General features: G+C 45.4%; 1 protein-coding gene and 1 long non-coding RNA gene across 2 annotated transcripts; one reads left to right on the top strand and one right to left on the bottom strand.

The window, feature by feature from the left end:
- Positions 1-8,220: 8,220 nt before the first annotated feature.
- On the bottom strand, positions 8,221-12,016 carry Slc25a4 (solute carrier family 25 member 4). Its single transcript, NM_053515.2, has 4 exons — positions 11,797-12,016; positions 10,036-10,522; positions 9,412-9,552; positions 8,221-8,662 (listed from the first exon to the last, which is right to left on the bottom strand). The coding sequence occupies exons 1-4, from the start codon at positions 11,905-11,907 to the stop codon at positions 8,505-8,507; spliced, it is 897 nt and encodes a 298-aa protein (NP_445967.2). The 5' UTR covers positions 11,908-12,016; the 3' UTR covers positions 8,221-8,504.
- A 4,343-nt stretch (positions 12,017-16,359) lies between these two features.
- Positions 16,360-19,943, top strand: LOC134482507 (uncharacterized). The gene is made up of 2 exons (XR_010058725.1): positions 16,360-16,910; positions 17,362-19,943. It is a non-coding gene; the product is annotated as an uncharacterized LOC134482507 (long non-coding RNA).
- The last annotated feature ends 704 nt before the right edge of the window (positions 19,944-20,647 follow it).

Genomic DNA, 20,647 nt, shown 5'->3' with positions numbered 1-20,647 from the left:
CCTGACCCACTAACTGCACCCTCTTAACAGGAGGCAGGCAGTGCCTGGCACTGGAAACCTAGCTCACCAGGCAGTGCCAGTGAAGTCATGGCTGCTGGAGGAGCTACAGGGCAGCAGCTCTAACCAACATAACTCCTAATTGCTACTTAATGTTTGCCCTAAAAAAAGAAAAGAAATAAGAAAAAAATTGATATTATTGTATAAAATAGAATTTGTTCAGAAAGCACATTTCACACAAATGCCTTTTCTTTTTTAGCTATTGCTTTTGCTTGCTCTTGTGCCCTGTGGTTTATGTATGGGAGTTAGAGGACGGTCTGTGGAGTCAGTTCGCTCCTCTACCTTGATGTTGGTTCTGGGGACCACACCAAGAATGTGGTTCAGTGTCGTCCCACGTACGTGGCAGTTGCTTTCTACCATCATGCCATCTTGCTGGCTCCGACGGCTGTCTTTCATAACTACTTCCCGGACACAAAGTATCTCACGGCCCCTAGCCTTATATCAAGCCGGGCCATTTATGCCCCAGCCTTGGTCATTACTTGCTAACTAATCCCTACTCATTACAAGAGCCCCAGAAGCACCTCCCACAGAATAATGTGATGGGCAGACTTCCTACTTGATTGTATTCAGGGCTGAGCAGTGTCAGCAATCAAATGGTAAAATGAGAAGAACGATGGATATAGATGAGTAGCCCTGAAGAAAGTTAATCAGGTGTTTGCTTATAGTTCCAGAGGGTTAGTCCATGATAATCATGACAGAAAGCATGGCAGTAGGCAGGCATGGCACTGGAGTGCCAAGAGTTTACATCCTATCCACAAGATGGAGGCAGAGAGAGAGGGATTGGGTCTGGCATGGGTTTTTGAAACCTCCAAGACCATGCTGAGTGACACACATCCTCCAACAAGGCCACATCTTCTCCTTCCCAAAACAGTTCCACAAACTGTAAGGGTCTGAAAATCATGGAAGAACCCACACTCAGTAAGATGGCTTGTATATGCTCAGCCCAGGGAGCAGCACTATTCCTGTGGCCCTGTTGGAGTAGGTGTGTCACCGTGGGTGTGGACTTTAAGACCCTCATCCTAGCTGCCTGGAAGCCAGTATTCTGCTAGCAGCCTTCAGATGAAGACGTAGAACTCTCAGCTCCTCCTGCACCATGCCTGCCTGGATGCTGCCATGTTCCGCCTTAATGATAATGGACTGAACCTCTGAACCTGTAAGCCAGCCCCAATTAAATGTTGGCCTTATAAGAGTTGCCTTGGTCATGGTGTCTGTTCACAGCAATAAAACCCTAACTAAGACAGACAGTAAGTAGAAACAAAGAGCATTTATTCCGCAGAAACAACCAACATGTGAGGGTCCATCATTCTCCTAAATGGCAACCCCTGACAAAGGCACACAGGCCTTTTTATAGGGAATCAGGAACTCTCTAGAAGGATTAGGTAATCTAAAATTTTACTGGTGGGTGTTAGGGAGTCACAGGTGGTCAGTGGTCTACATTCTTACGTCATGAATGATTAACCATATGATGAAATAGGTCTGTGCAAGTGTAGGTGGTCCATTTTGAGATAAGATATTTCTCCATTTTTGTGGTTATCTCTAAGCTGTTCTTTAGGAGGGGTGTTTATGTCTTGTTCTAGATTTTAGGGTCTGTTCTTAGAGCTGGTGTCTTACGACTTAGTTTCTAGGACTTATGACACTTGTGACAGCATAAGACACTGAAACTGCTGTCTTATGGCCCTTTGTGAAATCAGGTCTGGTCCTTAAAATGGAGACTATCGGAGTTTATGTCGCCCTTTCATTCCCCCCTTGAGAAAGGCCCATCTCAAATCATTGAGGTGTCTCAGTGGGCTTATATTAAGAATCATCAAATGGACCACAGAGATTCATTTTAATATGAGTTTAACTAGAACATTTATTGTTGGACAGTGGATGATCACTACCTTTGGGGTAGCCATAGTATCTCTAACAGGCCCATAATCTGTCTTTATTTTTGATAGTCTTTTTCTCTGTAGTGAGCAATTCCCTTTCTTTATATATAGAGGCATATCGGCTGTCTGTGTAGATGTTAGCAATTTTGTTCTTTGACAGTTTCAGGGCCTGAGTCAAGGCAAATAATTTAGTTTTTTGAGCAGAAGTCTCAGGAGGTAGAGGTGAGGCCCATACTACACTCAGGAGCCACCGCCATCTCTCCCTCATGCCCGGTTCCTCCTTGAATGACGCTGTTCTCCTCTGTGAAGTAGATCATGTCTGCATCAGGCCAGAGGACAGTCTGTCAGGTCTGGCCTTAGGCTCTGGGCGTGGCTCAGCGCTGTTGAGGAGGCTCAGAGAAGAGGAGTCAGGTGTAAGGTGGAGGCAGGGTGGTATTTAATGTGGGGTGGGTTTAGGAGCAGGGACTGATAATGTCCCAACCAGGCATTAGATATCCGGCAATCTCGGTGTTTTTGAGAACTCCCTTGGTGGCGTGAGGGGTGGTTATAATCAGTTCTTGTCCCGTGATAATTTTATCTGTGTCCCTGACCAGGAAAGCAGCAGCTGCCACAATACTTAGGCAAGCTGTCCATCCTTGTGTGACAAGGTCTCTTCTGCTGTTAGTGTACCTTGGGGAGTGCCCTAGTCCACCTCTCCTCTGGCGCCTCCCTGTTGGTAAGGATTTTTCTTGCTGGTCAGGAGCTCAGTCATGTGTTTATCTTCACATCTCTTTAGCCTTTGGAGTTTTCAGGGACTGTCGTGTTTACACTAGACTGATTTTCTCGTCTCTGGGTCTAAGGTACATAGGTACGGTAGGCTTCTAGTAACCTCTCGGGAAATGTCCTTGGACTCTCCTGACCTTGCGTAATTTGTCTTATTTTAGACAAATGTGTGGGCCTTCTAGCAGCCTCCTGGAGACCTCTCATAAAAATCTGTCGAAAGAGTTTTAGCCTCTCTTTGCCCATAGCATTGTTGGGATCTCAGTCATGACGGACCAAAGGGAAAGCTGTGTCAATGTTGGCTTGTACAGTGGTAGGCGGGCCATTTGCACCAGTTGCTGGGCTGCCACCTGTAAGAGCTGTTGGCAATCATCTCAAGTGGTCTTGTGCGTCACCATTATAAAGTCTGATATGTCTATGAGGGCAGAGGGTTTCAGGATTTTGCATCTTCTAGTTGTATAGACCTTTAGTACTGTCTGCCTTGCTCGTCACGGGGGCCAATCGCCTGCAAGGGCAGTGTAACTATGGTGGAATCTGTTGTGTGTGCTTGTGTGGGAGAGGGCTAACATGTTCCCTCTCGCTTCCCCAGGGCCCTGTATAGGCTCCTGCCATTTGCAAGGGATGGGCGTGCACCGTAATAAGGCAGGAAGGAATGGGGGGGGGGGGCTGCTCCATCTCCTTGACCTGTAAGATATCAATGGGGTAGGAGGTAGGAGAGGCCTTAGGATGTTGTCAAACAGTTTTGTACAACAGAACCTGGTCAGGGTACCCAGGATTTCCATACACAATATCTTTAACCAAGTAGATAGGAGTGGAAAGTGTCTCCTTCTGGCCATCCCACACTGAAAGCTGGCCATTTATTCCTATTTTAAAAAAAAACAAAAAAAAAACAAAAAAAACAAAACAAAACAAAAAACAAAACAAAAAAAACTGTAGAGTCCCAGACTGTAGAGTTAAGCCCAAATTCCCAGGCAGGATTTTGAAAGTCCTTGAAGTGTGATTGGACTAGAAAATAAAAAAGCAAATAAAACACAAATATGAAAACAAACCTACAGGGGTTCAGGAAAAGAAACTAAAAGGAAGGTGATGGAGCTATTCCCCCTAAAAGGGCTCTGCCCATCAGAAAAGAAACCAGAAGGAAGCCTATGGCAACCTATTCCCCAAAATGGGCTCTGCTAATCAGAGGGTCCTGTCTCCAACTGAAGGGTACAGCAACGTGGCCCATCCCTGAGGGGCTCCACCTGCTGGGAACCTGTTAGCTTCCACCAAGACTGCATCAGATGTCAGAATGGAGCTCTCTGTCTCCAACTGAGGCAGCCTGGGGAGCGTCCTCTGACATCCCCTCCCCAGACAGAAGGTTGGCCTCTAGGTTATGCAGACAAAAGAAATCACCCACACTGAACAAGGCAGAGGTCTACTCAGAACAAGACAAAGGTAAGACACACAGTACACAGAGGTGTGTCCCAACTCACTGACCTGTGGAGAGTCAATTGCTCTCCAAAAAAAATGCTCTACTATTGAGTCAAGGGGACCCCAGCACTTCCCAGCCCATTCAGCAAATGTAAGGGTCTGAAAATTGCTAAAGGAAGAACCCAGACTCAGACAGTAAGTAAAACCAAAAAGCGTTTATTCTGCAGAAACAACCAACATGTGGGGGTCAATCATTCTCCTAAATGGCAACCCCTGACAAAGGCACACAGGCCTTTTTATAGGGAATCAGGAACTCTCTAGAAGGATTAGGTAATCTAAAATTTTACTGGTGGGTGTTAGGGAGTCACAGGTGGTCAGTGGTCTACATTCTCACGTCATGAATGTTTAACCATATGATGAAACAGGTCTGTGCAAGTGTAGGCGGTCCATTTTGAGATAAGATATTTCTCCATTTTTGTGGTTATCTCTAAGCTGTTCTTTGGGAGAGGTGTTTATGTCTTGTTCTAGATTTTAGGATCTGTTCTTAGAGTCGGTGTCTTACGACTTAGTTTCTGAGACTTTTGGTCTATTTCTAACTCTGGTGTCTTTTGGCCTTCTAAGGTCTGATCTTTAAATAGAGACAAATGGGATTTATGCTGCCCTTTCACAACTAGGGACCAAGCATCTAAATACATGAGTCAATGGAGGCCATTTTCATTCAAACTACCACACCTTGCTTACCTCATTACTGCTAGACTGAATTCAAATCATTCGTGGTACATCCATGTCAAAGGGTGTCTTAGTCAGGGTTATTATTCCTGTGAGGAAACACCATGACCAAAACAACTTGGGGGGAAAGGGTTTAATCAGCTTATTCTTCCTCATCAAGAATGGAAGTCAAGGCAGGGCAGGAACCCAGGGGCAGGAACTGATGGTGCAGAGAACTAGTACTGCATATTCCCTTGCTCCTCATGGCTGGTTTAGCCTGATTTCTTTTAGAACCCAGCACCCATAATGGGCTAGGCCCTCCCCCATCAATCACTAACCAAGGAAAAACAACCAAACCACAGCAGTGGTTCTCAACCTGTGGATCACAAGCCGTACCAGCACCACATATCATATCACATATCAGATATTCACATTACAAAAAGTGGCAGTGAAATATTTCTATGATTAGGGGTCACTAAGCATTGAAGACCTGTGTTAAAAGGCTTGCCTTGGAAAGGTTGAGAGCCACTGGCCTACAAGATGCTGTCTACAGCAGGATCTTAAGATGGCATTTTCTTAATTGAGGTTTCCTCCTTTCTGATGACTTTAGCTTGGGTCAAGTTGACATAAAGCCAGCCAGTACAGATGCCAAAGCCTTTGCATAGTTTTTGACCTGCTGCATTTGGCACCAGTTTTTGAAATAATATGCCACTTTGATGGCACATTGGTTACTTCAGTTTTCTGTTGCTTTTGCTTCTGATGATTGTTGCTGTCGTGTCTTTTGTTTTTATTTACATGTGCTTGAGTGTAGGTGAGTATATGCACCATATGCATGCAGGGGGACCAGGGTCCAGTGTTGGGTCCCCTATAGCCAGAGTTACAGGTGCTTGTAAATTGCTTCAAACTGAATAGGTTCCCGGAAGAGCAGCCAGTACTCTTAGCCATTGAGCCATCTTTTCAGCGCCAGGTTCTCTGTTTGGAACCCATAATGGAAATTCAAGGTTTTGAGCCATCTCTATGGTTTTTTTTTTTTTCAATTAATTTACTATGGGGGAAAGGGATGCCATGCATGTGCCACAGTGTACATGTAATGAGGTCCAAGGACAACTTGTTAGAGTCTGGTTTTTTACTACCTTGTGAGTCCTCCTGATATGGCAGAATAAACCTCCCTCTAGAATTACAACTCAGACACTGAAAATCGAATGTGGATTAAAAAGATTTATCTTTTAGTGTCTTTAGTTATTATGGCTCTGGGTTAAAGAGACTCCCAGAGGTGGAGTCTTAGTCTGGCTGGGAATTCTAGGTCTTCACCTTAATGTGACCCCTTTTTCCAGCTTGAGAGCTTTGTGCCTGGACGGTGCAGTAGTAGGACCAAAAGGAAATCCTTCCTGCCTGCCCTCCCCTTCCTGCCTAGTCACGATGTTGAGCCACGGGCCTCATTCTAGGAATTCCTGTTGAGTGAATGGCTATAGAAGCAGCAGCTCAGCAGGACTCTTGAAGCAAAGAGCACTGGGTTTAACTACAGCAGGCAGAATGCCTGTAACTGGGTCATGTGCAAACCGTGTGTGCACTGCTTGATGCGCAGCCAGTTCCTCACTCAACTCCTCATGAATGCCAGGGAGGGCAGGCTAGAAAACAATTTGGCTCTTGGTGGGCCTCTAATGACCTATCCTTAGTTCACTGCATTCAGACCCCAATCACATTTCATGGCCTGTCTTTGGAAATATTGCAAGCAGCAGTCTTAGGTATGGGATACGAAAGTATTTGCCCTATTGTCTGTGTTTGCATCACTTAACATTCTAGATTGTAAAGAATGCATCTGGAAGGGCTCGAGCAGCATTATTTGCTCCCTGTCCTTGGGAGACTGGATTGTCAGATCTTCCAATCTTTTTTATCCATTTAGAGGCCTAGCCTGAGATTAGATGTAACTCTGGATATGGAAAACAGCCCCCCCCACCCCACACCCACCCACACACCCCTCCTGGTTGCTCTGGCAAAACCAAAGCAGCCAGTGTTTGACCCACAGGAAGGAGTTAATTGGAAAGGCCTGGATATCCTAATCCCAGCTCTACCAGTTAATACAGAAAGCAGACAATTGCCTGCTTTCCAAATTTTGCCCAGTATCTGCTCTTTTCCCTGTCCAGCACTTGTTTTCCACTTGAAATAATAAAACCCTGTATTTTATTTGAGTGTTTTGCCTGCATGCATGTTTGTGCACCACATAGTGTGCCTTGGACTGAAGGAAACCAGAAGAGGGTGTGAGATCCCTGGAACTGGGGTTGCAGACAGCTGTGAGCTCCCATGGGGTTGCTGGCAACTAAACCCGAATCCTTAGCACTAAGTGCTTTTAGCCCTGAGCCATTTCCCTGTATGTCCTACCCTTGAAATTCCTATTTTCTCTTGCTCACAAATCTTAGTGTCAAATCCAAATAGCTTTTCTCCTAGTTCTTAAACTGACAACAGAAAGAAAGCACAAGCAGATACTTTGTATACCTAGATAGTTATTTTCTTTCAAAGTCCTCCTAACATTCCCCTGTCTCACCGCCCCCCCCAACACACACTTTTTTATTCCCAATCTAGGTTAACTGTATCAAACTACATAACAATACTGTTTCAATTTCTCCCCCACTTAAGCTTCAAGGCAAGGTCATTTTCAGAGGCTCCTAGCGCTAAATACTAACTAGCCTGATAACTGACTCTGTGAACTTGAAGTTGGATGTGAATCCCCACCCACGCCCCCAGCCCTGGAATCCAACCCCTAACCCTCAAGATGGTAGGATTAGCAGTCAGAGCTTTCAGGAAGAAGTTAGATGTGAGCGTGAAGCTGTCACTGGGATTAGTATCCTTCTAGAGGGACGGACTCCAGAGAGCTCTCTTGCTCTGGCCCACCCATCTGGAAGTCAGATGGCTCTCACTAGAACTGATCCTCATAGACTCTGAGGTTTCAGAACAATGAGGAATACAGTGGTTGGTTTATGACCCAGTCAATGTGTGGCACTTTGTTATCCCAGCCCAAACCGAGACAATGAATATCATCCACTTGAAAATTTCTAGGAATCAGGATTCTGTGCAGGAACTAAAAAAAAAAAAAACAAAAAAAACAAAAAAAAAACAAAAAAAAAAACACCCCAGAGCACTTCCTAAGCATGCAACATTCTTACCCCTGTGAGTGAAAGCTCAGCAAAGGCTCAGAGTCCCAAAGGACTGTATGAAAGTCAGTTAGGGGAGGTCTGTTCATGCTACCACATCTGAGCCTTCAGCAAGTGTGCTAAGACAGTACACGACCTGCTTATGTTTGAAACCTATAACGTGTTCAGTACAGGGCATGCACACCAGAGTCACTGACAAATGTGTCCTGCTAGAAAACATGCATTGATGCATTCAATCTGTTAGTCGTTAATGAGTTCAGGGAGATGGAGTGTACTGAGTAGTCTTTATTAATGAGTCACATTGAGTTACTTATTCAGCATCAGTTCTTCAGTTAATTAATTGAACAAGTATGATAAGCTATCTTCTGTTTGCTGTGGGAATCTAAATGTAAAATAAATACAAAATACTTTTGTGGTTAAATGAATACTCAATGAAGCATTTTTCTGAGGTATTCCTTATGGTCTGGTTTTATCCATGATCTGTCTTTTTTTATTTCCTTAAGAATAGTCTGTTAAACCACACAATGGATCTGTGAACCTGTGAACTTGAGCATTACACATATTTTTTGATCTCATCATACAATACCAATACAAAAGCACCCCCCATGCCTCTCAGTACGTTGGACCAAGCACCTTTGAAGAAAGCTTTGGCTCCTTCATCTTTTGCAATCTTCCTCCAGCAGTCAACTGTCCCCGTGTACATAATATCAGCTGTGGAGACAAATGCGAGTTAGGATTCCTTTCCTCCTCCAATAACTGTTAAGCTGCCTTCTAGTACCCTTCATTCTCAAACTCAGATCAACCAGCTTACAGCCGGTCAGACTAAAGCTGGAAGGCAGTGTGAGGAAGGAGTATCTGTCACACTGGATAACTTTTTATGGGCGAGCAAACTAGCCCTGGTCTCAGATGAGGCCCCAAGACTAGGGAGGAAAAAATAAAAGGTCTGACTTTTGGGTCATCCAAAATCCCAACATTTGAGGTATGTGCATGTGCATGGGGGGGTGGGATGGGGGTGGTACATGTGTGTGCGTGTGTGTGTGTTAACTTTAAGAATGGCAGTTTCATGCTTTTAGCTATAAAGCTGAAACTAACAAAGCAGGATGGGTCAGGCCAACATCCTTTTCACTTACACTTCCAGTCACTATAGAGGCGAACAGGGGTTTTAAGTGTACAGGCAACTACTTCTTTGCCCTTGATTATGCACCCAGGCTGTTAATGCTAAATACCTAGGGGCCAGCTCTAAAAAAAAAACCTCATTACGTTCTTACAATTTCTTTAATAAGAAGAAAGAAATCCCATAAGGAAAAAAGCTAAAGGAGAAATTATAGTGTCCGTTTCTGCAGTCCTTACAGAGAAACTTCTGCCTTTCGACTTGGAAAACACAAGGCCTCTAGGCACTTCCAAGTGCTTGTTCTCTGGGGATAAAAGCTAAGATTCACACTTGGGGAGTTCGTGCTTACCCCCTTTCCGGCCAGACTGCATCATCATCCTACGACGGACAGTGTCAAATGGATAGGACACCAGCCCCGCCACGGCTGTCACACTCTGGGCAATCATCCAGCTCACAATAATGTGCACATTCTTGGGGTCTGGCAGCATCCCTGTGAGCAGAGCCAAGAAGCAAATGGCTATCAGGTGCTTCTCTCAGCAGCACGGTAAAATGAAGGGAAGACAAGGCTACCAACCCAACTCCATACCCTGTCCTTCCACAAGCTCCTCCCAAAGATCCCTTACATGCAACCAGGTAACCAAGCAAAGTTGGCTGCCACCTTCCCTTAATCCAAGGAAGCTACAGCTCTGTTGACACAGAGCTCGCTTCCAGTTCAACCGAGTAACAGTTGTTGGGTTAGAGGGAGGCTTTGTGTCCTCTGAGTAGTTCAAAGCCACAGTATTTACCAGTATGGGACACAGGCTCTTTGGCTTACTGATTTATCCAAATCACATCGCCTCCTCAGAACTCAGGTTAGCTCAGAGGTAGGAAAGGCAAATAGACCAAAGGTCATTGTGGAATGACAGACAGGCCACACAGAATCCTCTCGCCATACCCCCTCCCCTCTCCTTCCACTCCAAAGACCCTCTCTCACCCTTGGCAGTGTCATAGACTCCGAAGTAGGCAGCTCTGTAGATGATGATGCCCTGCACAGAGACACTGAAACCCTGGTAGAGACCCTTCAGGCCATCAGACTTGAAGATCTTGGTGAGACAGTCACCCAGCCCATTGAACTCACGCTGGGAAGATCCCTTGCCCACGTCGGCAGCCAGCCTGGTCCTAGCAAAGTCCAGTGGGTAGACGAAGCAGAGGGAGGTAGCCCCAGCTGCCCCACCAGAGGCCAGGTTACCAGCGAAGTAGCGCCAGAACTGCTTATGACGATCCACACCTCCCAGGAAGATCTGCTTGTACTTGTCCTTGAAGGCGAAGTTGAGAGCTTGGGTGGGGAAGTACCGGATCACGTTGGCCAGGTTACCCCTCCAGAAGGAGAGAAAGCCCTGCTCCTTGGGGATTCTCACGACACAATCAATGATGCCTTTGTACTGTTTCTCTGCACTGATCTGTTTGCTGGCATGCTGGACCTAGTTTGGGGGTGGGGGTGGGGGAGGTAGGACAGGCAGGGAGAAGAGAAGACATGGAGGAAAAGATTTGTATTTCCTCAATTTTTTATTTTCTTGTTTTTGAAGAATACAGTCATCCTATGTAGCCCAGGCTAGTCTGGAACTCAAAGATCTTCCTGTGTTAGCCTCCCAAATGCTGGGATTACAAATGTGCGCTACCATGTCTGGGATTCTCCCCCATCTTTCCCTTTCAAGAGACAAGAGAGAATTCCAATTGTTTTTTAATGTATCAGGAAATCAGTTATCAAGAAAACACCAGTAAATGTTAGCTACTTGGCTAAGCTAAAAAGCAATGCAATTTTTAGTCATTATGAGGGTATTCGAGGGAAATTCCCTGTAGGCTTCTGGAAGTCCTCAAGGGCTCTTAACATGGAGATCAGATGACAATTCCCCTGCTTCTCTCTAATGTCCCTTGAGACAAGGTTGTCTTAGCAGTAGGTGTCTGAAATTTTTCAAGCAGGTAATTCAGGTAAGCGATTTTTGAGTTACTACTGTTGTGGCCAATCTGTTGGAGCACTCGTGTTGATGTTTAAATGCCCAAATGACTATGCCCCCACTGAATAGCGTTTGCCTTTGGGACAGATCAGATGATGAGGACTGGCCCTTCAAGGACCAGGGAGAAAATTACATGGGGACAAGATGGCTAAGGTGATCTGAATTTATCCTGAATATTGTTTCTGAATTTCTGCCTCAGTGTCTCCATTCGTGAATACAGGCCAAGGTTGATTCGTATCTCGCAGAGGTTATAGAAAGATGAATGAAATCAATGTCGAGTTACAGCGCAGTGCACGCGACACAGAGCGATCCCCAGTCAATGATTAATCGGATGCTCCTATTGTAAAAGGTGGATGCAGATAACAAGGTGCAAAGGATGTGGCCAAAGGGTGAGGCCCGTCTAAGAGGCCTTGGATGGAACGCCGCTTGCTGTACCGGGCGCAGGATCTGGCTCGAGGTAGACCGGCTTCGGGGTGGGTTTCCATATATAGACACCCCAACGCGGGTGCCACCCGACACCAGGAATCTGTCACTGACGCTGGACCTGTATCTGCGTAGAGGGCACCTTCTCCTTCGTGTAGGCCCCGGGCTTGCGGCCTAGCACAGATTTTCCGCAGCGTCGCGCGCGCCCGCGCCACAGCATCCCCGCGCCCCGCCCGCATCCCTGCGCCCTGCCGCGCGCGCCCCGCCCGCATCCCCGCGCCCTGCCGCGCCCCGCTCGCGCCCCCAGCCGTCCTTACCTGCAGCAGCAGTTTGACCCTCTCGATCGGGGCGACCGCGGTCTTGGAGACGGCGGCGGCGATGCCACCTGCCAGGAAGTCCTTAAGGAAGCTCAAAGCCTGATCCCCCATGCTGAAAGCCGGGCGCGCACAGTCTGCAAGGAGCCGCTCTTTTGCTCTTGCCTACGCCCGGCCAGGCACCGCCACCCGGTCTCCGTCCCTGCACGACGCGAAGGGACCGCCCGCCTGACCGCAGCCCTCCTTATATCCCCGGCTCCGCGTCTCGCGAGAGGAGGAGGGACCCCGGCGTGCGCGCAGCGCGCATTGGCTGGGCCGGTCCCTGGACAGCCCCTCTCCATCCCCCTTCTTTGCAGAGGGCATTGGGGGCGAAGACGCTTCCGGGAGCTTGGGGTGGGTTGGGGGCTGTGCTTGCAGCTTGGGACGTTTAAAGGGCAAATTCATGTTATCTGTCCCAGGGAGCCGAGGGAACACTATGTCTCTGCTGCATGTGGGCCGTTGTATTTATAGCTCACGATGGTTTAGCCTGGGGACGACCTGGGGACAGAGAGCGGGCCGATGCTTCAAGAGAAAGAAGCACTTTGACCTCGATCCTGCACCATTGTGCTTTTGGCCAAGAAGGTTTCAGGCTTCCACCCCTTCCCCGTTGTCAGGGCGTTTCCAACTAGAGCTCGCTGCCTGGATTCGGGCCTCTGCAGTGTTCTGCGTTTCTGCAAATAAATTATACTCCTCCCCAATACATACTAACATCTTTTTATGCCGCTATTGCCTCATAGTATTGGGCAAGGTCCTGTCTCCGACTTCTCTCCATTCAATCCTTGAACCATTCAATCTGTTAGGAAATATTTATGCACCGGCACTCTGCGCCATCAACGGGAAAAGCGGAATGCAAGGACGCTAAGTGGATAGTCGTTTTGGCAGTGAATGTGGATGTGTGGCTAGGTGGATGTGTTAACTCAGCCTGTAACACGGACACAGCCGAGGACTCCTAAAGAAAAGACACTCCTTTATTAGCCCCTCATCTATCTCTCAGCTCCTGGGATTCTCTTGTAGACAGACCTCTAAAGGGCTTGAAAGAACGCTCTGCTCTTAATGGAATCTCAACCATATTCTGTGCAGAATGGTTCCGGTGGCTTCTTAAGGATCAGAGCCCTTAGCCTTTCGGGAAGGTCGAATCCTTGGCTGTGTCTGCCTCTGGAATAGGCAGCTTGAGGTTGGGGAGCCTAGGCGCTATCTAATCCCGGGAAAGTAACTGCAATTAATTTTTTTAAAGTAGATGGATGTGAGGTTTAGTTTCCCTTACATCTTTAAAGACAGTTCAAATATAACTGCATATTTTCCAAACTGCAGTCTCTTCCACAAGAATGAGGGCAATTCGTTTTTTGTTTTTTTTTTTTGGTTTTTTGTTTTGTTTTGTTTTTGTTTTTGTTTTCTAACTTCAAGCCTCTTACTCTGTTCTTTCCCCACAGTTGCTGACCTTCGTTTGGACATCTGACAAAGCAGGCAGTCTTTTTAAATGTTTGCTGATCCATGCACACTTCGTGTTAGGTGTTGATTGAGCTGCAACTGTGTATCCCTCAGAGCCTAAAGACTTAGTAGAGCAGAGGTCACTGGCCGGATGCCAGGAACACATAGGTGATGTATTTATTTGCAGTTGGGGCCCGTTAGAGTTAGGGAGAAAGAAGGCTAGAACTTGTTACAATGTTGCTAGAGGTCAAAGAAGACTTCAGCATAGACAAACACAAAAGACATCCCTGTGTTCCTTCAACAGACACCAGCTGAGCAATCACTGAGTACCAGGAAGTGTGGCCTCTAAAGGAAACACAAGTATCACCTTGAGCCGCCTCCAAGGACTGTGAAGTTCAGTGTGTCCCTCACAGTTTCACACCGCACTTCCATAGACAATATAATCTACATATTAGTCATAGTTATAATTGTGTATCTACTCCATTTGGCTCTATTAATATTGAGCAGTAACCGAAGCCATTTCCTTTCAATGCTTACTTGTCTACCTATTTGCTTTTATATGCATATGATTTTTCCATTTATTAAGCAAATTTGCAACCTTTTTTTCTTTTATTGAAAATATTTTTTTCATACAGTATATTCTGATCATGGTTTTCCCTCCCCTTACTCTTCCCAGTTTCTCTCCCATGCCCATCCAGATCCACACCAGATCATTAGAAGACAGTCAGTCATGTACGGAACAATGTAAGATACAATAATAAACCAAAACAAGTAGGAATAGGGCAGAACGAACAGAAGAAAAAGAGTCAAAGGAAAAAGCACAAGAAACATGCATGTCTGCATGCATAGGAATTCCATTAAAAACACTAAGCCAGAAACCATGATATAACTGAATGAAAGAACTAGAAAAGGAAGTCATGACTGCTCCTAGGTATGGTAAAGGAGAAGGTTTATTGTAGACATGAGGAAAAGCATGGCCAGGGGCAGGGTTAACAAGACCCCGGGATAGCCTTATGAGTAAAGGGGAAAGAGAGAGGGGAGAAACAGACCCAGAGGCCAGGAGGGTAGAAGGGAAAAATGCCAGGTAACCAAACTGGCTGGATTATAGTGGGAAGGGCACTCCAGGCCCTGGGCAGGATAAGTCTATGATAGGGGTGAGGGTAGGCCAACCAAAAGGACCCTGTAACAGATAAGGACTGAGCATCCTGGGAGAACCTGGTAGCCGGTCTGCTTTGATATATAGGTTAAATAGGCACCTCAGACAGCCTTTTGCCCTGGAGTTGAGATCTAATAATTATATGCAAAGGACCTTAAAGTTTAAAAAATAAAAAAACAAAGAAACAAAAAAGAAAGAAAGGAAGGAAGGAAGGAAGGAAGGAAGGAAGGAAGGAAGAAAGAAAGAGCCGGGACTCAGCATTAATTTTCAAAGAGGCACCTGAATTTCTTTTTTGCTGTCTCCTGCTGAGCCTGCTCTTCCGAGTGGTTTGCTCCCCCTTGAGTCTCCTTTTAGAGAAAACTAACACTAACTTCCAAAGATGCCTTTGAGTTTCTAATCTGTTGACCATCTCCTGCTGAGCCTGCTCTTGAGAGTGATTTGCTCCCCAGTGAGAATCCCTAGGAGAAAACTAAATTTTCATTTACAAGTGGTTATAGCATCTGGGTTAGGAGTGGCAGCTTGTGCTAACTACTTGCAGCTCTGGGGCCCCACCCAGTGCGGACTCACAGTGAGTTCATACGTGTGTGGGTCATGTTGGTTTAGAGGAACCTGCTTTTCTCGTGCCCTCCATCCCCTCAGGCTCCTACATTCTTTTTGGCTCCCTTTTCAAAGAATTCCTTGAGCCCTGAGGGGAGGGATTTATGGAGACATTCCACTTAGGGCTGAGTGTTCCAAGGTTGCTCGCTCTGCATATTTTCTGGCTTGGGTCTCTGAAATCTTTTCCCATCCACTGCAGGAGGAAGCTTCTCAGATAATGGATGGCTGAGAGAGGAATGGATCCATGACTACCAACAGAATGTCATTAAGAGTCATTTTCTGGCTATGTTTAGCAGAACAGTAGTATTTGGTTTTCTCCTAGGTTCTTGGCCCATTTAGTCTCAGGTTCTTGGTCACCTAAGTAGTGTTGGGTATGAGTCTCATTTCATGGAATGGGCCTTAAATCAAATAGTGGCTAGTTGCTCCCACAAGTTCTGTGCCACGTATCTTGCAGGCAGGTCACCATTTTTGATCAAAGGTTTTGGAGGTTGGTATTTACCTTTCTCCTTTGGTAGTGTGCCGAGTACTTTCTAGTAGCATGAACACTGGTCTGCAGGGATGAAATCTCGAGGTAGGATAGACTTCATGGTCAATAGAGATGTTGCTTATTTGTAGCAATGAAAAACAACTGTTGCTACTTAAACACTCTTGAAAGACCTTCCTTTTCTTCCTTTCCTTCTAATAGTATCCCCAAACAGAATGGATACATTTGGGTATTTTAAAAGTTTTGTAGCACTTGAAATAATTCAATAGGTATTCTTGGGCCACTTGGATGGACCAGTGGATAAAGGTACTTGCTGCTAAACCTAATGGTCGGAGTTTGATCTTCAAGTCCAACATGATAGAAAGAGACCTGATTCCCGAAAGTTGTCCTCTGACCCACCACCACCACCACCATTACTGCCACTACCACCTCTCACACATACCCATACCTAAATAAAATAAATTATTCTTGAGAAATAGGACCCACCAGTCCTACATATAATGTGGTCTTGTTTGTCATAGTTCCTACTGCAACACTGCCCTAAACGAGCATCTCTTAGTTGGTTGTGGCATTTCATGATTTTGTGATGAAGTTGTGTGTATGATGCATTTCAACTTGACAGAATTTCTTTTCTTTCATGTGTGTGTGTGTGTGTGCGCAAAGTTTTAGTCTTCCTTGAACATAGGCACAGAAGCAGAATATTTATATTATATATAATTATATACTTGAGACAATAAATATGTTGAGTAGTTTTTATTTTGGTTTCTTATTTGATTTTTTGTTCTATTATCTTGGTCTACTAGTGTCACTTTATTTAGCTATAAAATAAATTTATACTATACATATAAAATAGTATAAAATATTTTCTATAAACAGATTATTGAGTACTCATTGGTATATTAGTCTACTTTTCTTCTATGTTGGTAAAAGCATTTTGAGTTATTTGTACTGTATCTAACACATGTTTGTACCTGCTGGCACATACCTTTAAAGCCAGCATTTTGAAGGCAAAGGCAGGCGCGTCTCTGTAAGTTCAAAGGCCAGCCTGGTCTACATAGCAAATTCCAAGCTAGTCAGACCTACATAATAAGTTTTAACACAAACCAATGAAAAACATTATGATAAGGATATACGGATCCAATTTTACTTTTTCTCTACACCATTCTTGGATATCCCAACATCATTTTTTAAAAACAGGTTTATTGATTTTTACGTGTATTGGTGGATCTCCGTGCACTACATGCCTGCAGTTCCCAAAGAAGCCAGAAAAGGGCATCAGACCTCCCCGGAACTGGAGTTAAAGATGGTTGAGAGCTGCCACACGGGTGTTAGGAACAGAACCCGAATCCTCCGGAAGAGCAGTCAGGCGCCTGACTGTGGGCCACCTCTGCAGCGTCCAACATTAATTATTAAGTAGGTATCTCTTTCCCCTATTACTTGTCATTAGAGACTAATTCTAGGTTGCCATATACTAAGTTATACAATGACTTAAAATTAATGAGATCTCCATATTATGGTTTATTTCCTTCATTGTTATGCTTTGTGGGAGAACTACAAACCAAAGATTTAAAAAAAAAAAAAAAGCTGATATGTCTCGACTTTTTACTATTAAGCTGCTCTAGTACTGAAACAGCGCAAGGAAAAATTTAACAGACATTTAACTCGAATATAAGCAAGCCCAATTAATTAATTAATTAATTCAGAAAGCGTGTCATCTTGGTTGCATTCAGCAGAATCTTTGCTATTTTCTGAGTCGGAGATACCATGTTTCTCCTCCCTCTCCCGCCCCCAGTGGGGGGAGGAGCATAGCTGGAATCAAGAGGATTTCCACGGAAGCCCAGCAGTGTCAACCCTGTCCTTGCAGATTTTCTCAGGAAAGAGAGGCCTCAGATGCCCTCAGGAGCACGGGCTGCCTGAAATCACAAGACTCGGGTATCACTTACACAGAGCAGCGAGAGAATGGAGCAAGGCAGAACATGTGTTTCCCTCCCAGCCTGCCCCAGTGCTCCGTGGCCTCCTGCCAGCCTCAGAACGGACAAAGCATCCAGATAAGATGGGGGCGTGCTCTCTAATGCTCACGATATCCTGGAGGCTGGGCAGCGAGCTCTGTAGAAAAGATAATGAAGTATTGAGCTGTCCTTTGGGGGGGTGTTGTTGTTGTTGTTGTTGTTGTTGTTGTTGTTGTTGATGCTGCTGCTGCTGCTGCTGCTGCTGCTGCTGCTGCTGCTGCTGCTGTTTTCATTCAGCAATTGTACAGAATCTCTTTTACCAAATTGGGAACTGAGAACAGAAAAGGTCCACCAGATAAAGAAAGCGGTGCTCTGAGCCTCTGTGCCTCTTCTCCAGCTGCACAGAACGCTCTACGTGGTCAATTTGGCACAAAGCAGATTAAAATATTTATTTATTTATTTATTTATTTATTTATTCATTCATTCATTCATTTACCCGTGCTGCACGGAGGACAACTTGGGTGACGTTCGTTCCTCGGGTACACCTACCATTTTTCTCTTTTGTAATAGGGTCTCTCAGTGTCCAGGATTGCCAAGTAGGCTAAGATGATTTGCTATAGAGCCCAAGGGATCTGCGTGTGTCTGATTCTCCAGCCCTATGATTTCAAGTGGCCACCATGCCTGCCTGCCTTTCATTTTTTTTTTTTTTAAACATACGTCTGGGAGTCAAACTCAGGCCATGGTCGGTAATAGACGCAGTCACACACCACACTGCTCTAGACACAACAAACGAATGAACACCTTCCCATGATTCTTGCTGAGAGTAGCTTTATTTGAGTTATTCCTCAATACTATGCATCATATAACAGAATGAAGGTTTTCTATAATGGCCTATATAGGTAAAGTCCCTATGAAAAGACAACCCCCCTGCCACACACACACACACACACACACACACACACACACACACACACGATAATACAGGACTTAGAAATTATGAGTATCTGGGCTGGAGAGATGGCTCAGTGGTTAAGAGTACTGACTGCTCTTCCAGAGGTCCCAGAAACCACACGGTGGCTCCCAACCATCTGTAATGGGATCCGATGCCCTCTTCTGGTGTGTCTGAAGACAGCTATGATGGACTTATAGATAATAAATAAATCTTTTTTTAAAAAAGAAACTATGAGTTTCAACCAAAGTACTTCAGGTGAAACTACAATAAGCACCTTTTTTCATTTTTCTTTTTGTATATATGTGTTTGGCATCAGGAATTGATGGGTACCAGATGTGTGCAGGAACTAGAGCTACAGGTAGTTACGAGCTGTCTGATGTGGGTGCTGAAACTTGAACTCAGGTCCTCCGGAAGAGCAATAACTACTTTTAACAGTGGAGCCATCTCACCCCACCTTCCTTCCTCCCCTAATAATTGTATAAAATGTTCACTCTATACCTCCTCATGTAGTCAGTTCTCTCATGCTCTTCTCCGTCAGAATTTAAATGGCACTTATCAGTTCACCCCTTTTCTTTTTTTTTTTTATTTTTTATTAACTTGAGTATTTCTTATTTACATTTCGAATGTTATTCCCTTTCCCGGTTTCCGGGCCAACATCCCCCTCCCCCTCCCCCTCCCTTTCTATATGGGCTTCCCCTCCCCATCCTCCCCCCATTATCACCCTCCCCCCAACAATCACATCCACTGGGGGTTCAGTCTTGGCAGGACCCAGGGCTTCCCCTTCCACTGGTGCTCTTACTAGGATATTCATTGCTACCTATGCAGTTGGAGCCCAGGGTCAGTCCATGTATAGTCTTTGGGTAGTGGCTTAGTCCCTGGAAGCTCTGGTTGCTTGGCATTGTTGTTCATATGGGGTCTCGAGCCCCTTCAAGCTCTTCCAGTTCTTTCTCTGATTCCTTCAACGGGGGTCCCGTTCTCAGTTCAGTGGTTTGCTGCTGGCATTCGCCTATGTATTTGCTGTATTCTGGCTGTATCTCTCAGGAGCGATCTACATCCGGTTCCTGTCAGCCTGCACTTCTTTGCTTCATCCATCTTGTCTAATTGGGTGGCTGTATATGTATGGGCCACATGTGGGGCAGGCTCTGAATGGGTGTTCCTTCTGTCTCTGTTTTAATCTTTGCCTCTCTCTTCCCTGCCAAGGGTATTCTTGTTCCCCTTTTAAAGAAGGAGTGAAGCATTCGCAGTTTGATCATCCATCTTGAGTTTCATGTGTTCTATTCATCTAGGGTAATTCAAGCATTTGGGCTAATAGCCACTCATCAATGAGTGCATACCATGTGTGTTTTTCTGTGATTGGGTTAGCTCACTCAGGATGATATTTTCCAGTTCCCTCCATTTGCCTATGAATTTCATAAAGTCATTGTTTTTGATAGCTGAGTAATATTCCGTTGTGTAGATGTACCACATTTTCTGTATCCATTCCTCTGTTGAAGGGCATCTGGGTTCTTTCCAGCTTCTGGCTATTATAAATAAGGCTGCTATGAACATAGTGGAGCACGTGTCTTTTTTATATTTTGGGGCATCTTTTGGGTATATGCCCAAGAGAGGTATAGCTGGATCCCTCAGGCAGTTCAATGTCCAATTTTCTGAGGAACCTCCAGACTGATTTCCAGAATGGTTGGACCAGTCTGCAATCCCACCAAGAATGGAGGAGAGTTCACCCTTTTTCACCTATCAGCATTATTGACTGTTGCTTCCAGTCCCCAAATGCTCTGCAGGGCACCGATGATCTAGAACTCAGAAGGTGGTCACTGCCTGGGATGGAGCCCACAGCAGGGATGCACAGGCCATGCTGCCTGCAAGGCTGAGCCAGGGAGTAGGACATGAATCCAAATAGAAGCTGTGGTCGTGCTTTGGGACGAATGGTCTTGATTGTGATACAGGGACAACTTACTTATTTTAACTTAATTTAATTTAATGTGTGTGCGTGTGTGTGTGTGCGTGTGTGTGTGTGTGTGTGTGTGTTCGCGTGCATGGGTGCCTTAGTGTTTTACTGCTGTGAACAGACACCATGACCAACTCTTATAAGGACAATTGAAGCTGGCTTACAGGTTCATTATCATCAAGGTGGGAGCATGGCAGTGTCCAGGCAGGCGTGGTGCAGGAGGTGCTGAAAATTCTACATTTTCATCTGGAGGCTTCTAGGAAAATGCTGCCTTCCAGGCAGCCGGGATGAGGATATTAAAGCC

The sequence above is a fragment of the Rattus norvegicus genome, chromosome 16, assembly GCF_036323735.1.
Source record: "Rattus norvegicus strain BN/NHsdMcwi chromosome 16, GRCr8, whole genome shotgun sequence".
In the NCBI taxonomy this organism is placed as follows: Eukaryota; Metazoa; Chordata; class Mammalia; order Rodentia; family Muridae; genus Rattus; species Rattus norvegicus.
This window is presented reverse-complemented; position numbering and strand designations above follow the sequence as displayed.

Bases quoted from the DNA above. Each gene is read 5' to 3' on its own strand.
- Slc25a4 (NM_053515.2), bottom strand. From the start codon at position 11,907: ATGGGGGATCAGGCTTTGAGCTTCCTTAAGGACTTCCTGGCAGGTGGC. The intron at 10,523-11,796 runs GTAAGGACGGCT...CCCCCAAACTAG, and splicing joins GGGTCAAACTGCTGCTGCAG to GTCCAGCATGCCAGCAAACA. The intron at 8,663-9,411 runs GTAAGCACGAAC...TTGTCTCCACAG, and splicing joins GCAGTCTGGCCGGAAAGGGG to CTGATATTATGTACACGGGG.